The 19,472-nt window shown below is 42.2% G+C and overlaps 1 protein-coding gene across 2 annotated transcripts in view; it reads right to left on the bottom strand.

Moving 5' to 3' along the window:
- IDE (insulin degrading enzyme) overlaps window positions 1-17,928 on the bottom strand; it is a 112,137-nt gene extending 94,209 nt beyond the window's left edge. For both annotated transcript variants that reach the window (XM_082673153.1, XM_082673152.1), the window contains exon 1: window positions 17,741-17,928. In XM_082673153.1, the coding sequence (XP_082529279.1) occupies window positions 17,741-17,838 (98 nt within the window). In that variant the 5' untranslated portion in view covers window positions 17,839-17,928. The remainder of the gene's footprint in view (window positions 1-17,740) is intronic.
- Between the last annotated feature and the right edge of the window lie 1,544 nt (window positions 17,929-19,472).

The following is a 19,472-nucleotide window of genomic DNA, read 5'->3' on the forward strand; positions in this document are numbered from 1 at the left end:
CGCAGGGGACACAGATTTGAGCCCTAGTCCAGGAAGATCCCACATGCCGCGGAGCAACTAAGCCTGTGGCTACAACTACTGAGCCTGAGCTCTAGAGCTCGTGAGTCATAACTACTGAGCCTGCGTGATGCAACTACTGAGGCCCGCGCGCCTAGAGCCCGTGCTCCGCAACAAGAGAAGCCACCACAAGAAGCCCGCGCACCACAATGAAGAGTAGCCCACACTCACTGCACCTAGAGAATGCCCGCATGCAGCAATGAAGACCCAATGCATCCAAAAATAAATAAAGTAATTTAAAAAAAAGACAGTGGGCTTCCCTGGTGGCGCTGTGGTTGAGAGTCCGCCTGCCAATGCAGGGGACACGGGTTCGTGCCCTGGTCCGGGAGGATCCCACATGCCGCGGAGCGGCTGGGCCTGTGAGCCATGGCCCCTGAGCCTGCACGTCTGGAGCCTGTGCTCCGCAACAGGAGAGGCCACAGCAGTGAGAGGCCCGCGTACCGCAAAAAAAAAAAAAAAAAAAAAGGTAACTTCTAAAGAAAAGACAGAAATGAACTAACTTTAACTGGAAAATAGTATTTTGACTGGATACAATAAAGACAGAAATTACTGTACATAAATGTTATGATATAGTTATCAAAAGTGTTTCTTACAGAGGTGTGGGCTAGCAATTACGAAAGCACTTTATATGTATACCAGAACTGATCAAATAAATAAATAAATTGTAGATAATGAAATCCAGTGTACTCGTTGTTAGAGGAAGAAACTATAAATAGGGAAAAAGAAAAGACTAAAATAAGGTTTGTAATACTAAATTGGAATCAGAGATATCAATACAGACTCATGATTTGGAGTATATCTATCCAGATTTAGAAACATAAATATGTTTATGTGTGGGGGTAGCTAGACTATCCACTAAACGCAATGACACCTCAGTGACCGTAAGTACATCTAGTGTCCAGACTGTGATCCCTAAACATCACTTTCCAATAAAAAGAATCAAGTAGTTGATTTCAGGGATAGGGCAAAGAAAATACGAAATGAGTCTGAAACACCTTATAGTGCCAGAAGTAAAGTAGTTCTCTAAAAAAGATGGGGGCTTATTGAAAGTACACAGGAGCCAACCCAAAGGCGTTCCTAATGGCCAAAGCTAGAACAATTTGTTCAACACATAAATAATGATAGCAATGAATTTTAACCTGTCGAGTAAAATAAGTATCTGTGAATCCATACTGAAAGAAATAAGTAAATAAGTAAACAAATGAGGGAGAAAAACATTTCTCCCTCACAGAATTTCAATTAATAAATAAAGAGGGAAATAATCATCTTTAAGTGCAGTACTAACTGTTGCAGAGATCTACTGGTGGATGCTAAAAAGTAAGGTCAAAAAGGATTTGCACAGTCCCAAAGTATCTCCTCCAAGATATTTATCAACTACAAAGGTAAAGATATTAATTTCTTGTTCTTGATAATTATACAATGATTAAGTACAGGGGAAGTGTATTATTTCTGCAACTTTTCTGTTAAGTCTAAAATTAGTTCAAAATAAAAAGCTTTTTAAAAATTAAAAATACATCTGTATCCAGACCCTCTGTCCCCACCAAAAAAAAAAAAAGTTAATGCATTGGGATGTCTACACTACATTATAGAAGATGTGAAGAGCCAGGATTCTATGCTACTAGAAGGCCAAAGGTAGAAAAAAACAAAACTAAATTAAACTAAATAAGTGTTTATCAAAGGCTTTCCTAAGAATATGGGCACATACATTTTTCGTTTTTCTTCTCCCGCATCCCAGGACCATCAAGCAAAAGTTCTCAGTACTGGGCATTTAAAGCACTTGTTTTATTTTTATTTCTTTTATTTTATAATTACTCATATAATAAAAGAAACAAAGTTATCTATGCTAGTTGTATATAGTTTTCTTTAAGTATGAGGAAATACAAATTACCTAGATTCCACCACCTAAAGATAAACACATTTTTAATGTACCTCCTTCTAGAAAATGTGCTTATATACTTTTCCCACATAAATAGTTACAAATTTAAGTCCAACAACCCACTCTGCACCTACGACTTCCTATTCAAACAGCACCTGTTTTACAGCCACCAACCAGAAAACCCCTAGGAAAAAAGACAAGATAGTGTTGTTTTTGAGGACATGGTTACCCAAACCCTTTTCTATCACTTTCTATTCCCTGAATTTTATAGACAACATACAAAGTTAGGCCTTGTACTCGGCTCTATTTACAAACTTTAGGGTATTTAAAATAAAGGCTAATGCAAATTTCAAAATATCCCCATTCCTGAGTGGGGTGAGGAGAGTAGAATTGCTCTTGGTGGCCCAGCATGGTAGTTGAGGCCCAAGCAGGGTTAAGGAGGCATGCATACTTTTGAGAAAACAGCCTCAAGCAGGGTGTCAAAGCTCTCACAGAATAAAAAGGGCAATGACTCCTGGGGCAGCCCAACACAGGGTGACAGTGCCCAGGAAGCACCTCAAAGGGAAGGGGGCGGCAGCAATGATGAGATGTTGGTTACATCTAGCAGGATGGATTAAATAAGTGTATTTATTAAGAATAATAAGAACCAGGGTCCTCACTATCAGGGCAAAGAATTACAAACACGGAAAGGAAAAAAGCTAAAATGAACTTTGTAGTCTTTGATTGGAATTGGAGGTTATCTGTATGGCTCATGGATTTCAATATACACAAATAGACAGACAGGAAATAAATACAGATGTTAACGTGGGTCTGTGTACAGAATATCTGTGTATATCTATGTATCTGTATCTATATCAAATACCTATTTATGTATATACATGTATCTCTGGCTCCGTCTAATAAGAGGGCCAGGCAGTAGCCATCTTCCTCCTCTTCCTCCCCAAACAGCAGATGAGTACATTTAGCACCTAGAACTTGGTTTCTAAATTTTATTCTCCACTAAAAGTAACCAGGGTTCCTTGGAGAAATGGTTGATTCCAGGACTGGGACAGGGAAATGAGATGATGAGCCTGGTATATCTCATTGTGCCAAAAAATTAAAAAATACCAAAAGAAAGATGGATGTTAAATGGATACAGGAGCCAGCTTGAAAGGGTCCCCACTGCCCATGTGTGGGACAATCTGAGCATCAGATTAAATCACGATAGTAACAGAGTAAAGCTCTTTAAATAAAACAGGACAACACAAGTCTATACTGATATAAATAAATAAAATGAATAAGTTGAAAGTTTGATGAGGAACATTACAGTTACATAGTTTTAAAGCATCTCCCCTGAAGATATTTATAACAAAGGGAAAAGAGTAATTTTACCGTGGAGAAGCCTGGGAGGAACTATCTTAAAGTGATCAAAGTAAATAGAGCCAATAAAGGACAAAACTGAGTGTCAACTGATAGGATGCAATGAAAACATACACTGCATCGATTTTGTGACATTTCTGCCAAAGCTGGGTAACCTGCATTTGATCATGAGGAATAATCAGAAAAAACCAAATTAGGGACATTCTAAAAGTAACCGGTCTGTAAATTCTAAAAGAGTCAAGGTCATGAAATGCTTTGGCTGTGGCACTTCCCTTCTGAAGAGACTAAAGAGACACGACAACTAAAGATGACGCTAATTCTGAAATGAATCCTTTCATTAGGTATCCTTCAGTAAAGGATAAAACTGGACAACTGGTGACATTTGAATGGGACCTGAGATTTAAATGGCAGTAATGAATCAATGTTAATTTTCTGATTTTAACGATCATATTGCGGTTATATAGGAGAATGTCCTTGTTTACAGGAAATCACACTAAAGAATTAGGGAGTGACAGGGCATCAAATGGGCAGCTTACTGTCAAATGGTTAAAGAAAAAACTCTGTTTAATATATTTGCAATATTTTCAATGCCAAGTATGAGGCTGTTTTTAAAATACATCTCTTTTTTTTTTAATTAATTTATTTTTAGCTGCACTGGGTCTGCATTGCTGTGCGCGGGCTTTCTCTCTAGTTGCGGTGAGCGGAGGCTACTCTTCCTTGTGGCGCGCAGGCTTACTGCAGTGGCTTCTCTTGTTGCAGCGCACGTGCTCTAGATGCGCAGGCTTCAGTAGCTGTGGCGTGTGGGCTCTAGAGCACAGGCTCAATAGTCATGGCACACGGGCTTAGTTGCTCCGCGGCATGTGGGATCTTCCCGGACCAGGGCTCGAACCCATGTCCCCTACATTGGCAGGCGAATTCTTAACCGCTGTGCCACCAGGGAAACCCAAAATACATTTCTGCATACCTATTCATAATGAAGTCAAAAAAACTAGGAACAGAAGGGAACTTCCTCAACCTGATAAAGGGTATCTATGAAAGAGCCACAGCTGGCAGCATAATTAAAGGTGAAAGACTGTTTTCACCCTAAGATCAAGAACAAGACAAGGATGTCCACTCTTGCCATTTCTATTCAACACTGTACTTGAAGGTTCTAGCCAGGCCAATTAGGCAAGAAAATGAAATAAAAGGAATCCAAATTGGAAAGGAAGAAGTAAAACCAGCTCTTTTCACAGAAGACATCATCTTGTATATAGAAAACAAAAAATCAACTGTACTTCTCTATAATAGCAATGAACAAACTAAAATTGCAATAAGAAAACAAGTCCATTTACAATAGCATCAAAAAATGAAACAGAAATAAATTTAACAAGGAAGTAGAAAACGTATACAGTGAAAACTGCAAAACGCTGTTGTAAGTAATTAAAGCAGATCTAAATAAATGGAAAGAACTCCATATTCATGGATTATTAGATTTAATATCTTTAAGATAGCAATACTCCCCACAGAGATCAAAATCCCATCTGGTTGCTTCTTTGCAGATATTGACAAGCTCATCCTAAAATTTGTATGGAAATGCAAGGGACCCAGGATAGTCAAAACAATCTTGAAAAATAAGAATGAAGATGGAGGACTCAGACTTCCTGACTTCAAAACTTACAATAAAGCTATAGTAATCAAAGTAGTGTGGTCTGGATAAGGACAGACTTACATATTAATAGAATAGATTGAAACCCTCACCCTTGCAATCAACTGATTTCTGACAAGGATACCAAAACAATTCAAGGGGGGAAAGAATAGTCTTTCCAACAAATGGTGCTGGGACAATCAGACATCCACATGCAAAAAGATGAAGCTGGACTCCTACCTTACACCATATACAAAAATTAACTCAAAACAGATCAAAGGCCTAAATGTAAGAGCTAAAACAATAAAACTCTTAGAAGGAAACATAAGGGTAATAATGTATTAGCCATCAGCAGAGCACACAAAAACCACCGAGTAGCCCTAGGGAAGAAAGGAAGGTGGGAAAACTTTCACCAACCAAATAAAGAAGGAAAAAAGAAAGCTAATGTTTGTTTTCATTTCTTCTTGTTTGAAAAGCAAAATCTCAAATGCACCTGCTCCATAAAAACAAATCTTTTGGGCTTCCCTGGTGGCCCAGTGGTTGGGAGTCTGCCTGCTGATGCAGGGGACATGGGTTCGTGCCCCGGTCCGGGAGGATCCCGCATGCTGCGGAGCGGCTGGGCCTGTGAGCCATGGCCGCTGAGCCTGCGCGTCCGGAGCCTGTGCTCCACAATGGGAGAGGCCACAACAGTGAGAGGCCTGTGTACCACCAAAAAAAAAAAAAAAAAAAAAAATCTTTTAAGTTCAATTAAAAACAAAGGATTTCATTCTTTTTTATGGCTGAGTAATACTACATTTTGTGTGTGTGTGTGTGTGTTTGTGTGTGTGTACACCTCATCATCTTTATCCACTCATCTACTGATGGGCACTTAGGTTACTTCCACATCTTGGCTATTGTAAATAATGCTGCAATGATCACAGGACTCCATATATCTTTTTGAATTAATGTTTTCATTTTCTTCAGATACATACCCAGAAGTGGAATTGCTGGATCATATGGTAGTTCTATTTTCAATATTTTGAGGAACCTTCATACTATTTTCCACAGTGGCTGCACCAATTTACATCCCCACCAATAGTGCACAAGGGTTCTCTTTTCTCCACATCCTAACACTTCTTCTTTGTTGTCTTTTTGGTAATAGCCATCCTGACAGATGTGAGGTGAGATCTCATTGTGGTTTTGATTTATTTCCCTGACGATTAGTGATGAGCATCTTTTCATGTGCCTATTGGCCATCTTTATGTCTTCTTTGGAAAAAATATCTATTAGATTCTCTGCCCATTTTTTTTCTTTTAGATTTTTTTTTTTGATGTGGACCATTTTTAAACTCTTTATTGAATTTGTTACAATATTGCTTCTCTTTTATGTTTTGGTTTTTTGGCCCCGAGGCATGTGGGATCTTAGCTCCCCAACCAGGGATTGAACCCGCACCCCTTGCACTGGATGGCGAAGTCTTAACCACTGGACTTCCAGGGAAGTCCCTCTCTGCCCATTTTTTGATTGGGTTGTTTATTTTGATGTTGAGTTGTATGAGTTCTTTGTATATTTTGGATATTAACCCCTTATCGGATATATCATTTCATTGTAGCATGATTTACAATAGCCAAGTTATAAAATAATCCAAGTGTACATCAATAGATGAATAAAGATGTGAGAGATACATGTGTGTATGTGTTTATGTGTGTGTGTGTGTGTATATATATATATATCTCAAACAATGGAATATTACTCAACCATAAAAAAGAATGGAATCTTGTCATTTGCAACAACATGGATGGACCTAGAGGGTATTATGTTAAGTGAAATAAGTCAGAGAGACAAATACTGTATGATTTCACTTGTATGTGGAATCTAAAAAACAGAACAAATGAACAAACAAACAAACAGATACAGAGAACAAACAGGTGGTTGCCAGAGGGGAGGGGGCTAGGGGAGGAGAGAAATAGGTGAGGGAGATTAAGAAGTACAAACTCCCAGTTACAAAATAAATGAGTGATGGGTATAAAATGTACAGTGTGGGGAATATATTCAATAATTATATAATATCTTTGTATGATGACATATGGTAACTAAACTTATCGTGGTGATCATTTTGAAATGTACAGAAATATCAAATTGCTATATTGTGTAACAGGAACTAACATAGTGTTACAGGTCAATTATACTTCAAGAACAAACAGGGACTTCCCTGGTGGTCCAGTGGTTAAGACTCCTCACTCCCAACACAGGGGACCCAGGTTCAATCCCTGGTTAGGGAACTAGATCCCGCATGCCACAACCAAAGATTCCACATACTGCAACTAAAGATCCCGCATGCGGCAACAAAGACTCCTCATACTGCAACTAAAGACCCAGCGCAGCCAAATAAATAAATAAAATATTAAAAAAAAAAAAAAACTCCTAGGAAAAGAGGTCAGATTTGTGGTTACCAGAGGTGGAGGGATAGGGGAAGGGAGAATTGGATGAAGGCAGTCAAAAGGTACAAACTTCCAGTTATGAGATAAATAAGTACCGGGAATGTAATGTACAACATGATAAATATAATTAACACTGTTCTATGCTATATATGAAAGTTGTTAAGAGAGTAAATCCAAGAGTTCACATCACGAGGAAAAATATTTTTTTCTATTTCTTTAATTTTGTATCTATATAGATGATGGATGTTCAGTAAACGTACCGTAGTAATCATTTCAGGATGTATGTAAGTCAAATCATTATGTTGTACACCTAAGACTTACACCATGCTGTATGCCAATTAGATCTCAATAAAACTGCAAGCAAAAAAAATAAAATGGAAATACGCAAAGAACAATCAAAAGAAAGGGGAGAAAAGGAAGTTATGTGTCTATTTTTTTGTCAAAGTTCTGCAAAGGGTCTCTTCAAAAATTTGTTGCTTTAACCATTTGCTAAAATGATCTGTAAAATCATTTAATTCTCAAGTATTTAGAATCCTACAACTCTAGAGCTGGATGGAAGAGTGGAAGCCATTCAGATCATCTTTCTCAATTCTGTAGATTTATTTTACAAATATGTAGATTCATACGAAAACCCAAATCTACACTTTTCTGTTTAGGAAATCATTAGAAGATCTTTAAAAAGTTATCTCCCATGTGCTCTCTTTCTCAAGAAGTTACTGGAATACATATTTCAAATATACCATATATCTTTTGAATGAAGAAGCAAACCAAGATAGAACAAAATATGAGATTCAGGAAATTCATTACAGGAGAGAAACAAAGGGAAATTCCAGGCAACCACTTTACAGCAGGCCTGGAGCAAAACTAGTTCAGACTGCAGCTCAGGGGAAAGTGTCTGGAGGGAACGTCTCCAAGGAAAAAATATGGAATCAATAGATCATTTAATAAGTTTGGTCATGTGAGAAATTGTACTAAGTGGCTATGGAAGCAACTGGGAAGAAGCAGAAATAAGTAAACAGAAAATGACAAAAGGCAAAAACAAAAATATGAACAAGAAAAAGAATGTCATCAGATTACACTACTTAGCCTGGCAGTGAATAATATTTGCAAAGGCATAATAATATAAATACAGAAGACTGCTATATCCAAAATCTGTGATATAACTAGCTGGTAAGATGGAGCAAGAAGGAAGGATAAGGGAAGAGAATTAAATCTTTATTACCGTAAAAACAAATCAACAGATAATTCTTAAAATTAAGAAATCAAGGAATAACAGTATTAGCATATTATTTGGAAATATTAAAATAAATTTCAAAATAAATAGCTTAAAAAGTTGAATGTGGGGACTTCCCTGGCAGTCCAGTGGTTAAGACTCTGCCCTTCCACTGAAGGGGACGCAGGTTCCATCCCTGGTTGGGGAACTAAGATCCGTGCATACAGCGCAGTGCTGCCCCCTCCCCACAAAAAAAGTTGAATGTGGTTGCCTCTGGGAGCAGGGAACTGCTGTTTTTGCTGTAAACCTTTTAGTACTATTTAACTCTTAAAACTCTGCCTGTATTACTTTGGTAAATATAAAAATTAATTTTTAAAATCAGCCATGTATTAAATAGATTCATTTAAGTTTTCCCTTAAAAGGCAGAATGTTGGGCTTCCCTGGTGGCGCAGTGGTTGAGAGTCCGCCTGCCGATGCAGGGCACACGGGTTCATGCCCCGATCCAGAAGATCCCACATGCCGCGGAGTGGCTGGGCCCGTGAGCCATGGCCGCTGAGCCTGCGCGTCCGGAGCCTTTGCTCCACAACGGGAGAGGCCACACAGTGAGAGGCCCGTGTACCACAAAAAAAAAAAAAAAAAGGCAGAATGTTTGATTTTTAGCGTATATGTAGTAGGTCATGTGTTCTTCAGAAAACAAATCACCAGTGCAAGTACTGAATTCAGAATCTCATTCCTTAAGAAAGTCAATTACACATTAGGTTTGCCCCACAAGCCATTTTTTTTGTATTTAATAGACAGAAGAAAACAAAAACAAAAACAAATGAGTTGCAGGGTCCATTATGCTAGTCACTGAATTGTTGGATATTTTTTATCCAGTTACTATTGCAAGTGAACTTGGATCCTTTGTGACAAAAAGCTCCATAATAAGCAGTATTATCTTCCTTATAAACTGATCTTGAGTGAGACTTTGTTGCTATACTACAAAGGCAACTATACAGCTATTTAAAAAATTAAAACTATTAAAGAGCACCGATTACAAACATTGATATGTATCACATGAGCTGTCAAAGGAATATTCTTTATTATATATCACTTCATAAAACAATTATACAATCTCTACTGCCAGCAACTCCATTATGCTAGCATCATGACTCCAACTGATTATGAGAAACTGCCTATTCTCAGAGCCAAAGTACAGCTAGAGAGCAAGGCAAAATCCCTTCTGAGGTTCTAACAGAGATTAGAGCTTTTAAAAATATAAGGTCTCAGATTCATGGAGTTGGGAGGAACTTGAAAGATGATCTGGTCCAGCACCCACAACCACACGGCCAAGCTCATGGCAGACCAAGACCAGAATCCAGTTGAACTGAGTCTTTGTACAATATGTAGAGCCCTTTTCCACCTCACTGTCCTGTCCCTTATGTCCTATCCCTTTTCAAACCAACGTAGTTCCCACGAATAACTCAGACCTGCAAGAAATCTTGGAAATACACTACCACCTCTAATTTCTTTATAAGAGACACACACACAAATGCTAATTACTGGCTACACTGACATTAGGAGAATGGAAATGGCAAACTGTAAGCAAAAATTGAATTATGTTTATGGTTAGGGCTTCCTACTTCCAGGAGCCTGTGTCCCCGTCAAATTCATCCAACAAATAATGGACTCCTACTATGTGCCAGACACTGTGCTAGGTGCCAGGGATACCATTACAGGGACCCTTGCTCCTTCAGAGCTCCTGCCCCCAAATATAACTCTACATGTCCTAAAATAAAGTAGCCTGTAACACTGGGCAAAGGATCATGATGATTTTTTTAAAAAATAAATTTATTTTCTTTTATTTATTTTTGGCTACGTTGGGTCTTCGAAAGCTGCGCGAGTGCTTTCTCTAGTCATGGCAAGCGGGGGCTACTCTTCATTTCAGTGCGCGGGCTTCTTATTGCGGTGGCTCCTCTTGTTGCAGAGCACGGGCTCTAGGCATGTGGGCTTCAGTAGTTGTGGCACGTGGGCTCAACACTTGTGGCCTGCGGAACCTAGAGCGCAGGCTCAGTAGTTGTGGCACACGGGCTTAGCTGCTCTGCGGCATGTGGGATCTTCCTGGACCAGGGCTCAAACCCGTGTCCCCTGCATTGGCAGGCAGATTCTTAACCGCTGCGCCACCGGGAAGTCCCATCATGATTTTTTAATTGAACTCTTCCCTGAGCTACCAATCCACAAACTGGATCATCATTTTGGTTCTCCTTCTGGATGTTTAAGGACTGCTCAGTCTGGTCCACTGTCCTGAGAGGCCTCGAGTTATCCAACTTCCCAATACAGCCAGCTCTTGAAGTGCCAACCTGACTGCATTGCTGTGTTCTGCCGCTGCACCTGACCAACCTGTTCTCTTGGTATGCCTTTAGAACACCAGCCACCCAACAGGCAGCACCGACATCTCACCTGCCTGGACTTCTTCCCACTGCCTGCAGCTGAATCTCCCCACAACAGCCTTCTCTACCCTGCTGGTCCCTCCTAGCTAATTTCAAAGTCACGCAGGCCCAAGTCCTTAGGCCTCTTTGATTCCTCCATCTCCCCCCATATCCAGTCAAAGCTGCTGAATCTTCTTTCACACATATCTTCTGCAGACATTCTCCTTTCCTTGTTATTTGCACTACTACTTTATCCTCTGTCCATCTCTGACTGCATTTCAACTGTGCTTCCAAAAATAGCCAGATTAATTGTCCACAGTCACAGCTTACGTGTCACTACTACTCAAAAGGTATCTGAGGCTATTTCCTTTACGATAAAATCTCATTGTGCCTTGATTATACTCTGAATTGAACAATATACACATCTAAACCTTTGCTAATACCATTCCTTCTATCTAAAATATTCTTTCTCTTCCCCTTCTCTGTTGGCCCAAATTTTATATTCCCTTCAAAGGCATTTGCCTACCACATTCTCTGTGAAGCCCTCCCTGATCTCACTGCTGGAAGAGCATTCTGAGCAGAGGGACAACAGTGCAAATAATCTGAGCAAGAGCGAATCAAGCAAGACCAGTGCAACTGGATGAGGTGAGAGCATTTTGGAAACAAAATCAGAGAGGTAATGCAAGGCCAGACGCCACAGGGCCCTCTTAACCGTTATAAGGACTTTAAGTCTGAACAAAATGGGGATCAACTGCAAGGTTTTCTATATTCCCTACAAAGATGTATGACTTGGATTTCAAAAAGATCATGTTGCCAGTGGTGACAAGAGGAGGTTATATGTAGAGTGGCAGGTGCAGAAGCGAGGAAACTGGTTAAGAGGCTATTATAGTAACCTGGGTAAAAGGGTGATTAGAACCAGGGTGGTGGCAGTGAGAAGAGTCTGAATCTGGATGTCTATGCTGACTGGATGAGGGCTATGAGAACAATAAAGGAGTTAAGGATGATTCCAAGTTGTTAGCCTAAACAAGTGGAAGAGCAGAGGTGTCACTACCTGAGATAAGGGAGAAGACGGTGGCAGGAGCAGGGTTTGAGGTAGAAGGTTTGCTGACAGGTTTTGGACATGATCAGTTTAAGATGTATATCAGGGGCTTCCCTGGTGGCGAAGTGGTTGAGAATCCGCCTGCCAATGAAGGGGACATGGGTTCAAACCCTGGTCCGGGAAGATCCCACATGCCGCAGAGCAACTAAGCCCGTGTGCCACACTACTAAAGCCCGTGTGCCACAGCTATTGAAGCCTGCACACCTAGAGCCTGTGCTCCGCGACAAAGGGGAGCCCCCACTTGCCGCTAAAGAAAGCTCGTGCCCAGCAACGAAGACCCAAAAAATGCACAAAAAAAAGGATGTATATCAGACATACAAAGGAAAATGTTGAGTAGAAGTTTATTACTTAAATCTGAAATTCAGGGGAGAGGTTCTGGCTACCGATACACATTTGGGAATTGCCCGAATACAGATCAAGCCAGTTTCATAAAACTTCTGGGATGATGGATATATTCTATATCTGCACTGCCCCATTTGGCAGCCACAAGCCACATATGACTTGAAATGTGGACAGGGTAACTGAGGAACTGAATTGTTAATTTTAGTTAATTTACAGTTAAATAAGCACATGTGGTAAGTGGCTACAAATTGGACGAAACACATATATGTGATTGGATGAGAACCCCGGTGAGTGTAGGTAGAGAAGATTGGGTACTGGGACAAGCCTACCACATGGATTATTTGTGATAGGAAAAAAAAAAACCTCAAATCTCCATCAACAACAGAATAAAAAAATAATTAGTGACATTTTCACATAAGATTGTCTTTCAACAGTGAACACATACATCTATGTGAATGAATCTCAAAAACACTGTTAAACGAAAAATAGTAACTCAGAGAAGAAAATTTTCCATAAAGGTCAACAACAGACAAAACTAAACAATGTACTGTTTAGGAATACATTAAGATTGATAAAGCAATAAAGGAAAATCAAGGGAATTAATATCCAAATTCAGGATAACATCATCTCTTCAGGGGAGGTGAGCACAAAGGGCTTCAAAGTTACCAGAAATTTCCTAAACTAGATGGTGGGTACACAGGTGTTCATTTTGTTATTCTTCTTTGTCCTATACACTCTGGCATGTATAATATTAAATAATTAAAAGAGTAAAAAATTATGAGGCAGTATATGGTTAAATGTAAAATGGGTATTTCAAAATATCTTAAAATCATTAAGTTCAGAAAAAGGAAAGATAACTGTGTGGCCTGTATAAGGTCTAAAAAGGACAGGTTGAGTCATATAAAGAAAAGAGGGAAAGGCATGCTAGAATGGGAATCAACAGGTCATGTACAAGAATCAGTAAATTAGTGAGTCTGACCAGAGAAGAATGAAGTTAGGTTGAAAAGTTGGGCTAAGACCAGCTTATGAGATGCTTAAATGCTGGGTCGAGAAGTTTGGACTTGATCTTGAAATAGTGCATAACCACTGATGGTGTCTAAACAAGACAACAGCAGTGATAAGCATCAACTAATAGGAAAATAGGAGGCTGGAAAAATCAGTTATGAAACTTGAAGATGTGAGATGTCAGGGAAGATTTATTATGGCCTGAACTAGGATCCTGATGGATAATCTTGGAGTAAAATCAGTTTACTCCAAGAAACTTTAAGATGAAAGACTGAAGAGAGTTTGGTCTTGGGAACAGGCAGTGAAGGGAAAAGAGAGATTCATAGATTACTCCAATTTTCAAGCTAAACTGAGAAAATGATAACACCAACATATGCAAAACTAGGAAATTAAACAGAGAAAACCAGTGTTGAAGGAAGACCATTAATTCATTCATGGGATAAATATGTCAAGCAGTGTGATATCGTCCCCTCAGGGAACGGTCTGTGAGTCCTACTTTTTTCTTTCTTTCTTTTTTTTTTAGTTACATACTTTTAATGGGCAAAGAGAAAGTATACAGTTCTTTGGGAAGAATAAAAGCTTTTATATCTTTTAACTCTATAAGAATTTTATAAGTACCATTTTATTTTATTTATTTATTTTTAAATTTATGTATTTATTTATTTATGGCTGCGTTGGGTCTTCATTGCTGTGCATGGGCTTTCTCTAATTGCAGTGAGTGGGGGCTACTCTTCATTGTGGTGTGCGGGCTTCTCATTGTGGTGGCTTCTCTTGTCACGGAGCACGGGCTCTAGGCGCGCGGGCTTCATTAGTTGTGGCACGCGGGCTCAGTAGTTGTGGCTCATGGGCTCTAGAGTGCAGGCTCAGCAGTTGTGGCGCATGGGCTTAGTTGCTCCGTGGCATGTGGGATCTTCCCGGACCAGGGCTCGAACCCATGTCCACTGCATTAGCAGGCGGATTCTTAACCACTGTGCCACCAGGGAGGCCCAGTACCATTTTAGAAGAAGAGTACTGTGGGGACTTCCCTGGTGGTCCAGTGGCTAAGACTCCACAGTCCCAATGCAGGGGTCCTGGGTTCCATTCCTGGTCAGGGAACTAGATCCCACACGTGTGCCACAACTAAAAGTCCTGCATGCCTCAATGAAGACCTGGCGCAGCCAAATAAATAAATAAATAAATAAATATTTTTTTAAAAAAAGAAAAGAGGAAAACATGATCTACTAATTTTTAGAAAAAGTACTGTGAAAATAATACTGAGTTGCTTTTCAAAATAAATTGAGAGAAGGAACAGAACACAAAAATGGAGATGTTCAGTGAAAGGTCAGAGGTGAAGGAATGGACGAGTCACTACATGACCGAACACTCCTTGAGGACAGAATTTATAACTGACTGTCTTTGCATCCCCCACAGCAATGAGCACAGTGAGTGATCACTACAGAACAGACATTCAAGTAAGGCTGAATGAACAGACAGAAGAGTGAGGGCAGACTGAAGACAAGCCAGTTAGGAAGACCCTACCCGAGCCTTCAGAACCCAACATACCTTAGAGGATCTAACCCTATGGAAAGAGAGTTCAGCCTTCTCACCCTGGCTGAAAGGTAGGCTGAGCCTCTGGTACCTGTTTAGGAGATCTAAAATACCAACAGGAAAACGGAAAGGAAACCCATTCTCAAGGAAACATATACTGAACTTCTGCTCCCCACATTACTCCCTAATGAGACCGTGCCCAACTCTAACCTTTAAGGCAGATAGGCAGAATGTAACTTATTATGTTTATGGCTAATGCTAAAGATATTCAAGGGCATCCGGTCCTTTTAACTTGTTAAAAGACATTGTTCTGGTTAAAAGTGGTTTAAAAGCCTGAATCTTAATAGGTAGCCCCACCTAGCAAACCTCTGTTTCTTAAGCCTGTAGAACAGAGAAATGCAAAGTAGAGCTACCTGCAAAGTGAGATGACTGATGCTCAGGTGTTTCAAGTGGTTGCCAGGAACTGGGCTATTACCTCCAGGTTCCCCTAGGTTCAGATGATTCTGCAGAGCTCCCGTTTATCCAATATGGCTGAACAGAGAACAATGAGGCTGCTTTTTAAATGAACTGATCTTATACAAATGCTGTAAGACCACTCCTTTCTCAAGAGGTTAGAACAGGAAACGAATGCCCAAACACTGGCAAAGGCAGTATAAAATAACAGTTAAGAGCTCAGGCTCTGGCACCAGACAGACACAGGTTAAATCCCAGCTCTTCCAGTAAATAGCTATGTAACCATCTCAGTTAACGCATTCGTCCTACTATGTAGAGTAGGACTGAGTACCTTCCTTAAGATCGGAATATATGGTAACTTCCGGTGTTAGTATGTTCCTTCCTAAAACTACACCCTGATCCCTTTGATTGGACCTGCATTTTCCTTACTAGCCTCAGCCACTAATTTTTAGTGTAGAGCTTTCTAAATGGTTGATCTCATTTATTACGCTTTGAGTCTCGAATTTCCCTCTCTGAGAACCACCATATTTTGAAGCTCTGGTTGTTCAACCCATACCCTGGACTTCATCAATGAAAGTGAAGAACAGTGGCAGAAAACCATAGAGAAAAGTGAACTGTAAGTTGAACATATAAACCTTTTAGTTGTATAAAACTTAAAACTGATGCTTTCTTTAAAATCACAAATTCTGTACACTGGAGATAAGGTGGAGCGAAACACAGCCTATTAGCAACAATTTTAAAAAGTGTTCTGACATGAAGGAGGCCCAGGGAGGTACCCCACCTATGCTCAGCACCTCCACTTCCCTTTCTAAACTCAGGGATCTTTTTGCATGTTGTAGTGGATTCTGGGGTGTAGCAGCAAACAGAAGAGGGAAAAGAAGTTCCACAGATTCTTCATTTGCATTAGGCCTCCTTTAGTACCATTACTACTATCCTAGTTCTGGCAGTAAAGACTAAGGCCCAACCAGTTTCTCTGCCTCAGGCCTCTCCAGTCTCTTACAATCCTGCACACAGCTACCAAACTAGTTTCCTAAACAACCAGTTTCATTAGATCACTTCCCACCTCAAAAACTCCTAATGGCTCCCTACCAATTATTAACCAGAAAAAGCCCAACTAAAATCCAAAGGTCAAGCTAGTATTATCCTACTTTTATAACACAGGACTTGTTTCTTCTTAATTCCCCCAAGGAAATTCTCTAAGGCTCCGACTAATCTGCTCACCGTCCTCCCAACACAGACAGGCTAACCTGCACACCTAGGTAGGATTACACCCACCTTCTGCCTTTCCTTCAAAGGTCAGCCCAGACCCCCTCCTCTATCTTTGTCCCACACCATGCTCCTAAAACACATCCTGCGCAGCTTCTGACCCTCTCAGTTGGCTATGCTCTCGTGGCATCTCAATCCGCTCCAGCAATTATGAAGGCAGACCATATTACACAGAGGGTCATCACTGTATCCTACACTTATTAGGTCCCAGATATTTGTTAAACCAGACGAAGAGTTCAAATAATGTACCTAAGTAAGGCAAGACAATACTGCCCATCTTTGCCAATTCCTCTTTATTCACAGTAAAGGGTATTCAGCGCTCGCTACAACGCTGAAAATTTCTAGTACACACAGAGCAGCCAAGTGGAGAGAGCACGCCACCGGATGGCAAAAACCTGCGTCCCAATCCTGGTTTCTGCCACAATCTCTCCTGGGCCTCGGTTGTCTCAGGTGTAAAACAAGGGAGCTGCGGTGAAGGATCCCAGGGTATCTTTCGGCTCCCAAATTCCCTCCCACAGTAAAGCCAATACTCAGCTACTCGCTAAGGCGGAGGCAGGGAAACTTTTACACTTCCCAAGGCTGGCATTTCCACAGAGGAGTGGAAACTCAGTTCGCAGAAGAAAAAGCGGAGCTGAGAGGAAGGTGAGAAGCGGTCTCCCTGGACTCGGATCCTTTACCCCATAGCAAGGGACAGTCCGCCTCGGCTTCCCAGTCACTCACAGGAAGACTCTCCCCGGAGTGGCGCGGCCCTGCGCGGCTCCCGGCAGCGGGCCGGGGTGACTGTCCGCGCCCGCGCCCCGCGCCCCCCGCCCCCCGCACTTGTGACACACGCCCGCTGACCCCGGGTCACAGCCTCCGTCCGCCCTCACCGCCCGAGGGACACCCTCCTCTCCGGGCAAGGGCCCTAGCTCCCGCCCCGCGAGCAGCCCTTCCGGGCCCCGTGCGGCCTCAGTGCGGCCGTCCGGGCCCCAGGCCGGCGGGACAGGCGGCGTGAGGGGCGGCGGCTTTAAGTGCTGAATCACCACTTTGCAACCCGAGCTCCAAACCACCGTGACCCAAGGGCCCCGAGGGCCCAGGCGCTCCGCTCGGCTCACCCACAGAGGCGCTCCGGAGGGGGCAGGCGGGCGCCGAGGACCGAGCGGAAGGTGCTGGACAGCGCGGAGGGCAGCAGCCACGTTAGCCGGTACCGCATACCCCAGCGCAGCCGCCGGGACCACAGCGAACGCTTCCTTCTTGCGCCGGAGCCGGCCTTGCTCACTGCGCATGCTCAGTCCGCCGCGCCGCGTCGCCTCCCGGGAGCCTCCGAGCGGCCGCCTCCCCGGGTTTTGCCTGGAGCCCGACAGGGCGGGGACGGAGGGCGGCCAGGGCCGGAGCTAGCGGGCGGGACGGAGTCTGGCCAGGGAGCTGTGGGAACCCAGCCGTCAGGCTTCCCGGGGCGGGGAGGGGCCCGGCCGGCTCACGCCAGGCGCACGCGTGAGGGTGGCGATGTGTATCTGGCTCTGTGTTAGCAGGGGTCAGGGAGCTCACGAATACCGTGAGGACACAAGGGACCACGTTTGCGGAGGCGCCCTCATTGGCTGTCGGCCCCGGCAGTGCAGGTGTTGGAACAAGGTCTGCGAACTAGGCGACCTCGCACAAAACCAGTCGGCGGCGGGCGCGCGGCCCGCGGGCTCCCTCTAGAGCGCGGTGGGGACGTGGACCGCGGGGTAGGGGACCGAGAAGAAGTTAGACTCGAGGGCCCCCCCAGATGGAGGCCGGGACCCTGGGAGGAGTTTCCATCCTGGGAAACTAGCAGCCCTTCAAAGAGCAAGGTGGAGATCGGACAGGCCACAACAAAACAAGGCTTTCGGGGGTTTACAAATCTAGAATAGAAACTACCGATCTGTACTACTACTATATATTTTTTAAAAACATTTATATGTAGTACTACTACTACTATTGTTAGTGTACTTCAGTCACTATTCGTAAGACAAGACTTTTTTCCTCCCGATGGCTTTCTGCTGTGCACCCGAAAATAATTTAATAGTTGTTATGAATCAGACTTTCCGTTACGTTATTTTACAGGGGTCTTTAAAGAAAAGCGAAATTAGGGTCAGCAACTCTCTAGCTTAAGTGCTTTTAGGTTCTTGATGTGGCAGACCGGAGACTACAGCTGAAGACAGTGCTCTGAATCCTATTATAGCTTCAAATGGGAATTCAGGAGAAGGATTCCTTAATCAAGTGGTTGCTTCATCAAAGAGGTACTCGGGCATCTTTTTTACCAGTTTCTGCTAAAGGCAAACGTTGGATGGACGAAAACTGAGATAGCAGAGAGAAGGAAGCACTCCTAGTACAGTGTAAGGTAAAATTTCACAATGTTACTTTCTAGTTCCAGCCCATCTGTATTAGTTTCCTGTGGTTGCCATAACAAATTACCACAAATTTAGTGGCTTAAAACAACAGAAATTTATTCTCTCACATCCTGGCTGCCAGAAGTCCAAATCAAGATGTTGGCAGGGCTGCACTCCCTGCAGAAGGTCTTAGGGGAGAATCCGTTCTTTGCCTCTTTCAGCTTCCGTGGCTTGAGGCCATATCACTCCAATGTCTGCCTCCGTCTTTACATTGCCTTCTCTTCTGTGTCTTTCTTCTTTTGTCTCTTATTAGGACATTTGTCATTGGATTTAGGGCACAATCAGGTAATCCAGGATGATCTCATCTCATCCTTAACTTAATTACATCTGCAAAGACACTTTTTCCAAATAATGTAACACTTACAGGCTACTGGTTTTAGGACGTAGACATATCTTTTGGGGGGCCTTTACTCACCCCACCTTTCTAGCCTCTACA

The sequence above is a fragment of the Grampus griseus genome (assembly GCF_964374135.1).
Source record: "Grampus griseus genome assembly, chromosome: 16".
In the NCBI taxonomy this organism is placed as follows: Eukaryota; Metazoa; Chordata; class Mammalia; order Artiodactyla; family Delphinidae; genus Grampus; species Grampus griseus.